This window comes from Plectrocnemia conspersa, unplaced genomic scaffold, assembly GCF_051122295.1.
Source record: "Plectrocnemia conspersa isolate PC_06_02 unplaced genomic scaffold, ASM5112229v1 ptg000010l, whole genome shotgun sequence".
Classification (NCBI taxonomy): Eukaryota; Metazoa; Arthropoda; class Insecta; order Trichoptera; family Polycentropodidae; genus Plectrocnemia; species Plectrocnemia conspersa.
In genome coordinates, this window is record NW_028277174.1 from 9,991,155 (window position 1) to 10,005,768 (window position 14,614).

At 32.5% G+C, this 14,614-nt stretch overlaps 1 protein-coding gene across 1 annotated transcript; it reads left to right on the plus strand.

Moving 5' to 3' along the window:
* Window positions 1-4,491: 4,491 nt before the first annotated feature.
* Window positions 4,492-13,548, plus strand: bsf (bicoid stability factor). The gene is made up of 10 exons (XM_088195841.1): window positions 4,492-4,711; window positions 8,318-8,508; window positions 8,581-8,779; window positions 8,929-9,247; window positions 9,321-10,724; window positions 10,794-10,973; window positions 11,037-11,081; window positions 11,721-12,037; window positions 12,100-12,809; window positions 12,884-13,548. Exons 1-10 carry the CDS (start codon window positions 4,584-4,586, stop codon window positions 13,348-13,350), a joined length of 3,960 nt encoding a protein of 1,319 aa, XP_088051967.1. The 5' UTR covers window positions 4,492-4,583; the 3' UTR covers window positions 13,351-13,548.
* Window positions 13,549-14,614: the final 1,066 nt, after the last annotated feature.

The window sequence follows — 14,614 nt, forward strand, 5'->3', positions numbered from 1 at the left end:
CACCTCAATTTGAGCTAACTATCTGTTTTGTCTGTTAATCCGAATGTATTTACTAAAGGACATGGAGTCCAATCCGCTACCTATCAGCGTTGCTACATTATTCATACCTCTATATTGATACATTTTTCTGATCACATTATCCGACAGAGTTCCCTTATAGTTTAGGCGAAAGTGTTTTAACCAGAAATACTATGTGGATTAGTATTATATTTAAATTTATTTTACAACGAAAACAAAAAATAATAAAAACGGCAATATTTAAACAATGACTAATTATTTTGTTTTTGTAGCAAACATTTTGATGTTCAGTGTATTAATATCTGAATGAGCATTTTTTTTCCAAGGGCTTGTGTGTCTTTTAGAATTACTTAGTCTGACATTAATTCTAACTTAATATCTAATCAACAGTGATTTTTCTCAAGATTGGACAATTTAATTAGTACATACTATGTTTTAACGATAAAGTGCAATTAACGATATTTAATTTAAATATTCCATTAACTTTGTGCGTGGTAAAAATTTATTAGGTTCATATTTCAAGTAGATATTGTCGTGTCCATGAAAGTTCATGGACGGTGTCTATCCAGGGAGCAGATTATTGATCGCTATATAAAAAGGTCAGACCTGTTGAATCTTTTGTAGTTAATAACATTTAATAATTGGAACTGTTATTGAATTGAGATGCAATAACAGTTCACATCTTTCAATTAGAATAATTAAAATAATTATATTATTAAAAAAATACGAAAATATGTAATCTTATTTGTATAAATGAATCAATATAATGTTTATTTTTATTTAAAAATACATAAAAAACATTTACGATTTAGTGCTACGATATTTGTAACTAAAACCAAATTGAAAAAAATTAACAAGTTTTTATAATACAGTTAAAATCGATATACATATTATTATACATGTATATAATTGTAGTGTGAAAAATCGTGCATGAATTGTAAAATTTTAACCACCTCTAAACTAGAGCACTGTTTGTTCTATGTAAAATATTAAAGTTGCTTGAATACTATTATTTTATATGGTTACAGCTCAGATAAATTTCAACCTTTTGGTACTCTAAGTATTCAATCGTAAGGCTGAGGTGTAATTATAACTTTTAAAAGTTGATTTGACGTGCTTCTCTTTTTGTTTATTTGTGGTATGCCACCGACCGGTATAAACGTCATTCCGTTGCGTCGCCAATAGGCTCAGTGCTTCATCTGATGTTTCTTCTTAGTGTTGCCAGCGTAGCTTCAATTTTGCTAGACATATCGGCCCCCTCAAAAAGACGGAAGGATTAATAAAAATAAGTTTTCTTTGCACAAAAAAAGACACGGTTAAACCGGTGGCTCTACACTCGGAATTCCCAAGCTTTGTTTAAAATCAGTTATGTATAAGAAGCCGTCCAGTCAAGGCACAAACGCAGAATCATGCATTCAAAAATATTTATGCGTTAAAATATTTAGTTTTTTTAGGGACTGTGATGGTGACGGGTGGCAATCAGACACAGATTTAGCCGCTGCAGTAGTATTTTTATTGAAGATATGAGCTTGTTACATTGTAAAAGATGCGTCTGAACGACAGGAAGGTTGCCAGTGTAGAGAGAAAATCGTCACGCCAATGCTAATCTAGTGCCGACCAGTTTTTGGCCATAACAAACATAGAATCGGCTCCCATAGTTTAATTGAAATTACTGGATGTATTATGCGGAGCAACAGTGAATGTAGAAAAAGATAATATCAATAATCAAATTAAAAATATAAAATAACTAAGGAAGACTTTGAAATCAATTCTTGTCAAATATAAAAAAATTACAACTGAAAATGAAATAAATCGTCAATTCAATAAGTCAATATCTGCTTAAAAATATTTTCATAAAGACGTTTTTGACAAAATCGTCAATTCAATAATAAACGTACTCCTATTCTTTGAGGCCGAGTTCTGATTTCCAGAACCAAGAGAGCGTCTTTCTTCTTAGCCACCGTTTGTATTATATTTTTTTATTCTCTCCATTATTACACGTAAAATGCGATACTTAAGGACACGGATTATGTGGCAAAATATTAAAGTTTTCGGCGCTTTACGACAGTAAGAAGAGTTCTATTTTTTTAAGCAGCTGAAGGACAGACTCATTCTTCATGCATCTTTAGCATTCCCCGGTATCAACGCATCTCAAAAAGACTCAATCCTGTTCATGGTCGCTACTAAAAGCGTTCATTGTTCGCATTCATACGGTAATCAGGACCATACATAGCAACGTAAAATAAACAACCGTAATTTTAATAACATTTTTTGACAATATTCAACGTTTTTCATGTTGTCGAAGGCATTTCGTGCCATTATTGCTTTTTATTTTGTTACCAAACTAACTTCTGCGTTATTTATTGCGCTTTCGTACGTCTCCACTATAAAACCATAAAATCCGTAGTGCTTAATGTGCAGTGAGTAGTAGCAGTGGCGGATCAAGCTTTTCGGAGGTCCTAAACGCAACATAAGTTTGGCTATATAAGTGTATGTATATACCTATGTATGTATATCAGTACGATACAGTCCAATCTAATTCGTGATTATGACAGCATACTCTTTAGAGGAGAAATAATAACTATTATTCGCCTTAGCAATAAATACAAATTGTAATAAGTTTGGCAACGGGTGGCAATAAGACATAGACTGAGCCGTTGCAGTAGTATTTTATTGAGAATTTAAAATTACAAGTTGAAATGTTATTATTATATAGTGAACGAGGCAGCAGACTGGATTCGCAATGGCCAAGGTTTTGCCAAAATAAGGTGTGTCCGTTACGCCAATGTTACAAGAGTTCCGCAAAGATTTGGCCATAATAAACCTAAATAATTACATATAGATAGGTCCCCTACACCAGTAAGTAAGTATCTAATATAGTCGTAAATATTTGCAAGATTTTTTGTCGATTTTACGAAGACAAAATAACGTCTGTGCAATGGTGTTGCTAGGGTATGCGCTGCCCGGATCGATCCTTAAAATTGCCGCCACCCCATACATTTTTTAAAAGAAAATCTGACCTTCCTAAAAATCTATAACCTAAAAAATCCAGAATTGACGGTCTCTTTTGCCTCACTTCCCAATTACGCTATGTACATACCCTTTACATATTATTATATTATATTATATTATATATGCATATTGATAATTTTTTTATGTAATATTTTTTTTCTTATTTAAACAAGGTGTTTTATAATACAATAAAAAAATATAATAAAATAACGTATTGTCAAATTATCATTATAATTAATTTTAAATAATACAATAAAATGCAATATAGCAAATAGTATAAAATATAGACAAAATAAACATACCATTACAGAGTAAAAAAACACAAAAATTTAGTAATTATAGAATTAGTTAACAAATTATGTATTATAATAAAAATATACTTAAGTATTTGTAATTTCTACTTAAATAAACGAAACTAGAAATAACGTATTCATGTGTATAATTTTTATAATAATAATAATGATGTATTTCTACCATGATATGTCAAATAAAAATTATAATTAAAATAATTCACATTGAATTAATTTTACAAAAAAATGAATATACAATTTATAAAATATGCCGCCCCCAAGCAAGTGCCGCTGAGGCGGACCACCCCCCTCGCCCCCTTATAGCCATGGCCGGGCCGAGGGGCAGGCAGTACAGGCGATCGCCTGGGGCGCTAAATCTTGTGGGGCGCCGTGATACCAAATAAAAGCGCAATGTTCACTTAAAACTACCAAACAATATTGTTAAAGAATATAAACTGATATTATTTTTTTATATACACTACTGTGCACTCTTTAGATTATTTCACCCGTAAAAAATAAAACTACAAATTCTTAAATAGTCACAATCGCAAAAATAGAGTATGGTTTCATATACAATATTAAATTACTTTTATTTGGATTATATGTTTGCGCTCATGTAATGAGTTATTAAAGTATTAATGAGGGGGGGGGGGTGCGCAAATTTAGTTTTTGCCTGGGGCGCCAAATAACCCAGGGCCGGCCCTGCTTATAGCTACGCCACTGCTTATGTGTTTTTAAATGTCTTATTCGCAAACATTACTAAGCGGTCAACTGTGCAAGCTGCGTCACAAAAATATGGCACAATTGATCCGTTGTACCGCTTGTAGTATAATACAACAACGTGCATAGTTGCGCTTACTGTAATAATGTTTTTACCGCTGAGAGGTAATACTATTACTATTGCTATCACTACCGCTACCGCGTACCGTTTCGGTTTGTGAGAGCCTTTAACATTTTATATTTTTTTCCCTTAGGATCGTAAAGTGATAAATAAAGAAGGAACATCAACGAAATTTCGTATTATTATAAATTATAGATAATATTAAGCATAATTGTTGTATTTAATAATTTCATTGTACATAATATTTAAAGAACATGGTAGGAAAATGTGCGAGTATGGCCAGTGATTAAAAAGTTTATTTTTTTCGTGCGTCGATCGCGAAGAAAAGACAGTCAGGTTGGTAACCCTGAACCGGTGTGGCGTGCTCGTTGCATAAGTTAGTTGCGGCTCGGATTTACGGCAGTGAATTCAAATAAAATAACATGTCGTGGTTGGTTCGTCCCAGCCAGGTGAGCCGCTGGTCGAAGGTGCTGCGCGCCGCCCGCCATACCGTTGGTCCTCGAGCCAGGCTCGTATGTCCACCGCCGGCCATTTCTGCTAACCTCTCACAGTAAGTTTTTAGGTTATGTCAATCGATTATAGTCTCGCCGTTCATTTAGATACGACGAGATGTCATCGGATATCTCTTTTATTTCCATTTATGGCAATTTCTCGAATGAGCGATTAAAAAGATGTACAACTTGTTAGGTCATAGGTTCTCAAAGTGGGCTCTACGACCCTCATGTTGCCTTTTTAGCAACCTGGAGGAGTTATTCTAAAGAATGTTGATGATTGTCTAAAATGTGATAGATCTAAAAATAATTCATAAATAAAAAAGCTTTTTTAAACAAAATATAATTGAACATTGGTCACAAATCGAAGTTATTTAATTTCATTACACATTCATAAGTCGTTCATTCCCTGTGATCAATATTCGTATGAGCAATAATCCGTTCACCATTCCACACATATTTCTATGACTTAATTACGAAAGTCTGAAAATTTCACATCATTTAAGCCAAAAAGCATGATGCCATAGAATTGAGAGTAAAAACCAGCTACTTAGAAATATACCTTCGCTAGTATTACAGTCGAGCTGAAAACCATATTGTCCATATTGAAAACAAAGAACGCTTCTAAACGAGTAAACTCAATCTAGAACAGTTGATCCGTGTTATAAACAAAACTATTTTTAAATTCTGATAAGAGTTATGGTTATAGTTGCAACATTATCTTTTGAGGACGGAATAGCGTTTTTCGTAGTGCCTCAGACTAGTAACTCTGAGACAGCGGCACTCAACCTTTTTTTATAAAAAATGCGCTATTATTAATAAACCGGCCCCCGTATAAATTATTAATATAGATGTCACCAATTCCCAGACTGAAAAGTCTGGTGGTTAATACTTACTTGTAGGTATTCCTTATATCTGATTGACTTGCTCAGTTGGTAAAGACTTACTCCGTTGTAATGCATTGGGCGTACGTCTGTCAGGTTACAACAGAAGATTTAATAAAAAAATTCCACTAAGCTGCCTTAAGATACTTTTAGTAAGCTCAGTAACAGTCAATGGATATTGGAAAGGACCCATATTAGCTCAGTTCGGATTCTAATCCGCCGACGTCAAGCTTAAGATACTATAAAATTTAGCTAACAAATTAAATGGTCAGAATTTAAATCAACTTTAGGTCAGAATAAAATCAAATCTCAGTTATAATTATATTATTCACGGTTAGAATAAAAATAGCTTACGGTCAACCTCCGCTATACTGTCGCTGCCACACCAATCAGAACTCTAAGGATCTTCCATGGACAACATCCCTGTGCCAGCTTCTCCACCACTACCTGAGAAAAACATCACTCCCATCATAGTCTATCGCAGGGTTTCCCAAACTTTTTCAGCGACGGAACATTTGGCAAATCCGAAAATTTTGGCGGAACACTTACCTTATTTTTTAGGTTAGGTGATTCATAATACCTAGTATAAATAAAAAAAAAAAAAAAATATTAAATAAATATTAATCAATAAACATAAAAATTCAAATAAATAAAACTCCTTATGACTGATGATTTTGGGTTGTTAAATTTTTTTTTTTATATATTAAACTTTTCCCTCCAGAATTTATACACATCAATGTTGAATAGTTAACACATATTTTCAAGCTTTTTTATCAGATTTATGAACAATTTTAATGTATTAGCAAGACTAACAATTTTTTTAATTTACTCCAAATTTTTGTGAAATATTTATTTAGGCTCCACGGAACACCTATTTTGGATCCGCGGAACACTAGTGTTCCGCGGAACATAGTTTGGGAAACCATGGTCTATCGCAATATGTGATATATTCTAATAAAATTCTCACTAGTTTCTACCTGCATCTTATTGACTGAAGTCACAACCCCAAAGGGTTATAATCCCGAAATATCTTATATATAATTGTACTTTTCATAAATTCTAATAAAACCTTCTAAATGTAGAGTAATTATGTTTTAATTTTAATTTTACACAACTTACGATTGAAAACTATTGATAAAATAATTTTAATAGATATACCCATACAAGTACCTTTTGACCAATTTTTATTATTCCTTTCAATTGAAAAGTATTGGTTTTTCTTTTAACTTTATATTTCGCAAAATACTCGCATAACTGCAGGTGACCAAAAATCTTTTTCTCCAACCCACTTAAGTTCGCTGCTGATGAAAGATGATGTTGTGCCGTTAAAATTACCCCGATGACTCAAAGGTCAATATACCTTTGGTCTTCAGATTAGCTCAATCAGGTGTGGCTTTATTTCGAACCTTAGGTTTTAAAACTCCACTTATTTAGTAAGCCCCTGTTTATACTACAAATACTTTTCTTGTGTCTCCATGTTTGGTTATCCTTAAGTCAGTTGTAAATACTAGCTTAATGGCCATAAATAATCACATTGTCAATAATCTTTCCACGCACCTCTATTGACTAGATCTGTTTTTGATAATTCTCATGTAACTGAAGTAACAATGGTATTATAACATTAAATTCTTGTACATTATACCTATTTCCAGTTTTAGCTGTAAAAAAAGTCTGCGCTGTTGGCTGATTTAAATGCAACTTGATTTTGATTGGTTGACAGCTTTGTATGATGCTTTCTCTTTTGTCTTGAAGGATTTACTACATTGCAAAAATAAGGACACCAAATATATTTTTTATTACCAAAATAATATATTTTTGTAGATATATAAAATATGTTACAGTTAGTGTTCGGTACTGGTCCATTTTATACTGGACACCGTCACGCTTGCACACATATAATAAAGCAATTTGGCGCATGCGCAAAAGTCGTTAAAAAACACTTGGCCAACCGACGGGGCTAGTTGATGAAATGCAATGATTTTGTTTGGTACTTGTTTATTACAGTGCCACGCTCATATTTAACCGTTGTGAAACGTCATTTTCTGTTCAAACCAAAAGTTCATGGTATTATGGTTAATTTGTTTAGGTTAGGTTTGGAGTTGAATAGCAAATGGTTGAATATTCAAATTTGAGATAAACAAGCACCAAAATTTTGCTTAAATAAAATATTTAATAAGTTAATTTTTCGGTACCTTCTTGTTATTGAGGGTCAAATTTATATTAAAACATATTTATTCAATTGTTTCTACATTTTATTTATTTATACACTATTATAAATAAAGTAAATCCGTTGCAGAGAGTTATTCATTGTGTGTTCACTGTTCTGGGCAATGCTCGTTCGCACCTAACCTGTTTAAATTTTAAAATGTATTTATGTAGCAGAAAGCAAAACAATGTTTTGCTACATAAATACGTTTCAAAATTTTCGGCAATTTAAGGGTTAAGTAATAAAACTTCAATTATTATAACGTTATGTATGGCTGGAAATAGAGTTACCTATTTTGTAAAGATGTTCACTATATTCAATTTTAGCAGTCATAAAACTACCTTAGTTCCTCAGTGCTCACTGAAAAAGCAATGAACATGCATTGTGATAGTGTAGTTCTTGTAAATGCAGTGTGAATATGTAATTTTGTGCCCTTATCTTTTAATGTCGTGAAAGTCTTAAAACCAACCCAAATTATCAGAAACTCATAAAAATGCTTATCTGTTTTATGTACTATTATAATATTTTTATTGCTATTTATAATTTTATTTACATTTTTGTACATTATTTTATAGAGTATGCAGCAGAAATTATGCTTCATATGCGAGAACAAGAGAGAATATAGAACCATTATTACAAAAAATGGACGAGGATGTTCGCAGAGTTGGAAGAATACATCGCAAAGACTTAGACGATGTTCTTGAAGAGTTCAGGATTCGAAATACTGTAACAAGTTCGCAGTCTTTGTTGATTATCAGATGCTGTGGTAATTAATCTTTGTACTATAGACCATATTTTTTGTTATAGCGTATTTATTTTTATTATTACTAAATTTCAGGAAGTTTGGTACCTGAAGAAATCCCAGAGGAGAGAACGAAACTTGTGAACGAAGTATGGAAAACGTTATTGGACCGTGGCGTACCTGTTGATATATCTCACTATAATGCATTGTTAAGGGTTTACATTGAGAATGACCACAAGTTTCAAACTGCAGATTTATTAACCGAGATTGAATCCAAAGGACTGCAGCCAAATAGGTGATTATTCACGATGTTGTTTTCTTTCAAAAATTTAGTTTATTATTATTTTTTTAACAAAATACATACATATATGTATGTATAATTTTTTTTACAAGTTAGTACAAAAAATTGTTGAACCTAAAAAGTTGAATTACCATATTTTATAGAGTAACTTATCAGCGTTTGATGTGGCATTATTGTCAAAATGGCGACATTGATGGAGCATCTATAATTCTTGAAAAGATGAGAGAGAAGAATTTCCCCCTCACCGAGGCTGTTCTAGATGCATTAGTTTTGGGCCACATTCGTCAAAACAATCTCGAAGGAGCTCGTTCAGTTTTAACGGCAATGGGTACCGCCGGTATAACGCCTACTTCGAGAACCTACTCAATCCTTATCAGTGGATCTGCTAGAGTTGGCGATATCGCTACTGTCAAGAAAATGATTAGTGAATGCGAGAGTAATGAAATATTTTTTTCTGATAGGGTAAATATATTTTTGTATTATAGTAGTTTTATTTTTTTTTTTTTTTAATTTCTTCTCTGTTCGTCATGTACAGGAATTTATGGAGATTCTAGAAGAATTTGCAGTCGGTGGTCATATAGAACATGTAGATTTTATGCTTAGTAAGATGCAAAAATCTGTTGGATATAACCAAGAAGCCATCAATCTTATATTGCGACTTATTAACAAAAAATGCGAGGGAGTCGCATTGTCCGTTGTTAAAACTTTGTCGAAGTCCTTTAGCAATAAAATTGATAATACACCGATGTACCAATCTGCATTTTACATAAGACATTTAGTCAGAGCAAAAGTACCTAGTGACGTAATCATAGCTCAATGTGGAGATTTATATTCTAATGGATGCTCACCGAAAGCTTATTACATAGCAGCGTACGAATCTCTTTTAGCTGGCAATACTGAGTTGGCATATAAAGTTTTTGATAAATTAGAATCATCCGGCGACACTATCCGGCAGCATTATTTCTGGCCCCTATTTGTTTCTCAGGGTCGAGCTGAGGGCGTAAAAGGAGTTAAAAGCGTGCTCGAGAAAATGGTCTTAGGTTACAAAATCTTTCCATCTATCGAGACTCTGAGAGAATACGTCATTCCGCATATTAAAACAAATCCGAAAAAAATGGTTGAAATTTTGCGAGAGTGCAACGTTTTGCCTATATCTAGTGTCAGGAGTGTTTTATTATACTGTTTATCTGAAAATAACTTGAAAGATGCCGCAGAATTAGCTGGAATTTATGGAACCAAGAGACACTTACACTACCTGGTCTTTGCACTCGTTAATGCCTTTAAGAAAGTAAAAGATGTCGATTCACTGGTTAAAATTGTAACCATGGCCTGTTCGCACAGTGAAGAAATAAAAAGTCAAGTTGAGGACACTGATGAAAAAGTGGTCGATTATAAAACGGATCACCGCGAAGCCGTGGGCCGATTGATCCATTCGATTGTGATGACGAATTTGACCCAAGTTCAAGAAATTCTGCCTGGTCTCTTGGAGAAATTACATTTGAACGGCGTCGGGATAACGAGCAGCTGGGCGGCGAAGATTCAAGAGAGCTTAGGTGGAAGAATCGACAACAGCATCACTAATCTACTCGTAAAGTTGACGTCTGAGGAACTCAGTCCCGTCGAATACGACATCGAGCCGATGCCTCGCATCCAAAGAACTACTGAACAATTGCAGATGTTGATCACTAACTTGGAAGGCAGAGGTGAAAATCCTATGATGTTGAAGCGACAACTGATCAACCAATTAGTCCGGGCAAAGGATGTTGATGGTTTAAATGTACTCATGAGCAAGTTGGAAAGTGAAAAGTTTCATTTCACTTCCGGTGTGATGTGTCAGATCATGGATATGTATTGCCAGATGAACGATATCGACAAAGCGATGGAGATTTATAAATCTATAATGGAGAGAGAACCTGATTTTGCTCTAGATAGTGTGAAGGTAAAATGAAAGCTGTTATGTGTGTATGTGTTTATTTAAAAAGTATTCAATGGTTTTCTTTTAATTTAGATTGTGCGTTTAGTTCGACAATTAATAAAAAATAACAGATTTGAAGAGGGAATGGAAATTATTGAAAGTACGCTGATTTACTCTCTTGATGAAAAAGAAAAAAAACAACTACCATTCCAGCATAATTCCTTATGCTGGCAATTACTTAATGATATAGCAGAGGCAGGAGATGCTGAAAAAGTATGAATTTAACAGATTTATTAATTAGTGAATGGTTTTTAGTAACATTTTATGTGATTTCAGCTCAATCGAGTATTTGATGCTCTAGTACAAAAAAAGGTCTTTGAGGTAAATATTTTTTTATACTTTTAGTTTAAATTTCTCTTCTTTTTTACCTTCTATGTGGAGCATAAGGCTTATATTTATTTTCTGAAAAATTTCTCTTGCAAATATCTCTGATAAGTACCTTAGTCAGTCTTATCAGCAATCTTATTTAAAAATGGAACTATTGAATCATTCAAGAAATTCATAATTCACATTAAGATTTTGTTAATTAACATTTAAACTAAACACAAGTGTATATATATGTATATATATAGGAAAATACTTTACGTTTTCTACACAATAAAATCAAATCTGAACGTCCTAAAAGTTTTTTTGACAGTCAGCAAATATTCAGTGGATACATTACTGCTAACATCTTCTATGTTCTGAAGTTATTTCATTTTGAATGAGACAGTTTTCACTATAAACGAGTAAAAGTGCTGTTGTCAAATCTCAGTTGATTGAACTAAACAATGAGAAATGATTTCACAATAATTGCAGAATGGCTAGTTATGTGACTAGAACCTACTACTGTTTTCTCGCTTCTTCATGAAAAAATTGTCTAAATTTTTCTGTAAAATGATTTTAAGGATTTATAATATATTAGTATAATAAAAATTTTATACAAATTAAAGTCATATCTGATAAATGTTTATATTGCAGCCATCAAATATTATGCTAGGACCGTTAATAAAGGTTCATCTAAATAAAGGAAACACAAGTGAAGCGTTGAAAGTATTCGAGGATTGTTGTAATCGATATCGTTGCACACCTTGGAAAAACGAACTAAACAAAAAACTCATAATGGAGGAAGACGCAACCGGGTTGCAAAAATTGACTGATATCAGCACGCTAATCCACGGAGAAGTAAACAGTTTATATGACTTGGTGTTTGGATTCATCGAATGCGGACGCTTGAAGCAGGCTAGGAGAATTTTAGAAACGCCCGGAATGCGTTTGAGAAATCAGCGTATCAATATGTAAGTATTTTAATAATATTTATTTTGATGTTTATGTAGCTAATATGTTTTTATAATTTTAGCGCTTGCGAGCGGTATAATTTGGAAGGTAAAGTCGAGTGTTTGGAAGGCCTTTTGGAAGCTACACGAGATTTGTCACATATTGATAGATCGGAAGTGTTTAATCAATTGTTAAATAGTTACATTCGAGCAGAAGACGTCGAAAAGGCAGTAGGGTTGTGGACTTTGCTCCAAGAAGAAAATGTTCCACCTACTGATAAATTCTTAATTTCTTTAGGTGGTTTTCTAAAGAGTAAAGATATTGAAGTTCCTTTTGTGATACCGAAGGAATCAAATACATCCAAAACTGGATCGCAAACTTGGGTTGATAAAGTAAAACCCAATAAACCTGACCCTGTCCAAAGTTACTTTTCAGAATTATTTAAAAACCAGGATTTTGAAACGGCCGGTGAAGAGATAATCAAACAATTCAAATCGAATAACCCGCCAAAGTATAATTATATCAAATACACCTTGAATAAATTATCTAACAAGGGAAATCATGCATTGATTGAAAAAATTGGTTCATTCCTATCAGACAAAAATAAAAAAATGGTCGCTTATGAAAATAAGAGGTGCTTCGCAAAGACAGTTGCTGGTTTGTCTGGCGAATATTTAGATGAACTAGAAAATGAAATAGATTCAGCTACCGAAAAAAACTTGGAAGTTACTCTTTCGAAGTTCCCTGTTGGTGCTATGTTTGGAATTTTGAACTCCAACACTTACGATAGAGGTATGTGTATTTTTTGTCATTTATTTTATATGTATTATGAAAGCATAGCTCTTAATTTTATTGTTTGTTTTTAGTTTTGAATATTGCACAGAAGTATTCAGCTCATGGCAGTAAATTACCATTTAACGTTTTATGGAGTTACCATTTAATCGAGAATAACTTCGATGAAGCCAAAAAGATATGGGATGAACATTTAATTAATGAAAAATATGTCTTTTTCTGGAAAATTGTAAAAGTGGCCGAAGAAACAAAAAATATAAAACTTGTTGATGCTTTGATAGATTTCATCGAAACATCTAAGCACAAGACAGACAATATGACTGGATTTGCTTATGGTAAAAAGATTGATGTTTTATTAATGAATGAAAATGTTAATTATGCGATGAAAACTTTAGAGGACTGTTTAAAAAAGGGTATAACATTGGAATGCTTTCATAGAAATACATTATTAAAACTGAGAGATGCTGTCAATCTTTCCGGCAGTAAATTCAACCATGTTATACCAGAAAAGTCAAATTTATCAGTTTACAGTGAACAATAGATTGCATTTATGCTGTAAATGCTTTGTCATTGATATTTTTTATCGATTAAAACGAATATTAAAATGATAAAGAACCGTTAGATTTTACAATTACTTTTATGTTTTAGTTTTACTGTGATAGGATGTTTTGTTTAGTTCAATTTGTATACATATTCATTATGTAACTATATTAAAAGTCAATAAAAAAACAAATAAATTTAGATAGAGTTGAGAATTAATTGTTTTATGCGTAAAATAACTTCGTTTCAACAAATATATGTATAGTAGATTGAGGTAAAAGTATTTATTATAATTATTATTTAATCCCATTTAAAAAAGTGAATTTTAAAAACCAAAAAATTCATTGAAACCCATAAAAAATAAAAAGGCAATCATGATGCAAATTACAGCTGATCAGGTTTGTTCAGCATGTCCAACTTTGCAGTTCTGATCGTTTTACATATTTCATTTTTCATTTTGACTTGTTTATTCTGGGAATGAAGCAAATTATCAAATGTTTTATATACAAACTTATTATTTATTTCTAAGTAAAATCATATCAATACGATTCAACCCTTTATTCTTACAAGGTTTTGGTTCTAATAATATCCTTTGGCAATTCATACTTTGATCTTACTTACAATTTCTGTTCTTTACCTAATGTATATATTGATCAATGTTTTCAGTTTAATACATTATCTCCAGATTTAAAATATGATATAATAGGCTGATTACATGCGAATGCTATTACTTAAAAACTGGCGATTTTTTGCATGTACAGTGGCGACCACCTAAATAAGACACTTTAAGTTTTGTAAAAATGCGATGTAAAGTGCAAATTTTACATAAAATTGTTAAAACTTGTAAACTTTTTATTTTTTATCTAGATAATCTACATCAGTGTTTCCCAAACTTTCGACATCTGTGTACCCCTTCTATAATTTTCGTAACACTGAGTACCCCTCGTCAAAAAAAAATGCATATACTTTAATAACAATCAAAAAATATTTATTTTTTCGTTGTTCCACATCCAAAAGCCTGTCTCCGCTGCACTGCATTTCGCAATCAAAAGCGACACCCGATACGAAGCTTCTAGGATTTTTTGATTGTCACCTCCTGTCAAACTCCACATTACTTTTCGAGACTGATTTAAATCCATAAGTTTATTTTCAAAAAATTCGGTTGGCTTATCTTTATACTGATTGTGGTTTGTCTTAAGATGGCGCTTTAGTTTGGATGGTTTCATGCTTTCATTTGTTAGGCTTTCATAACAAATGACGCAAAG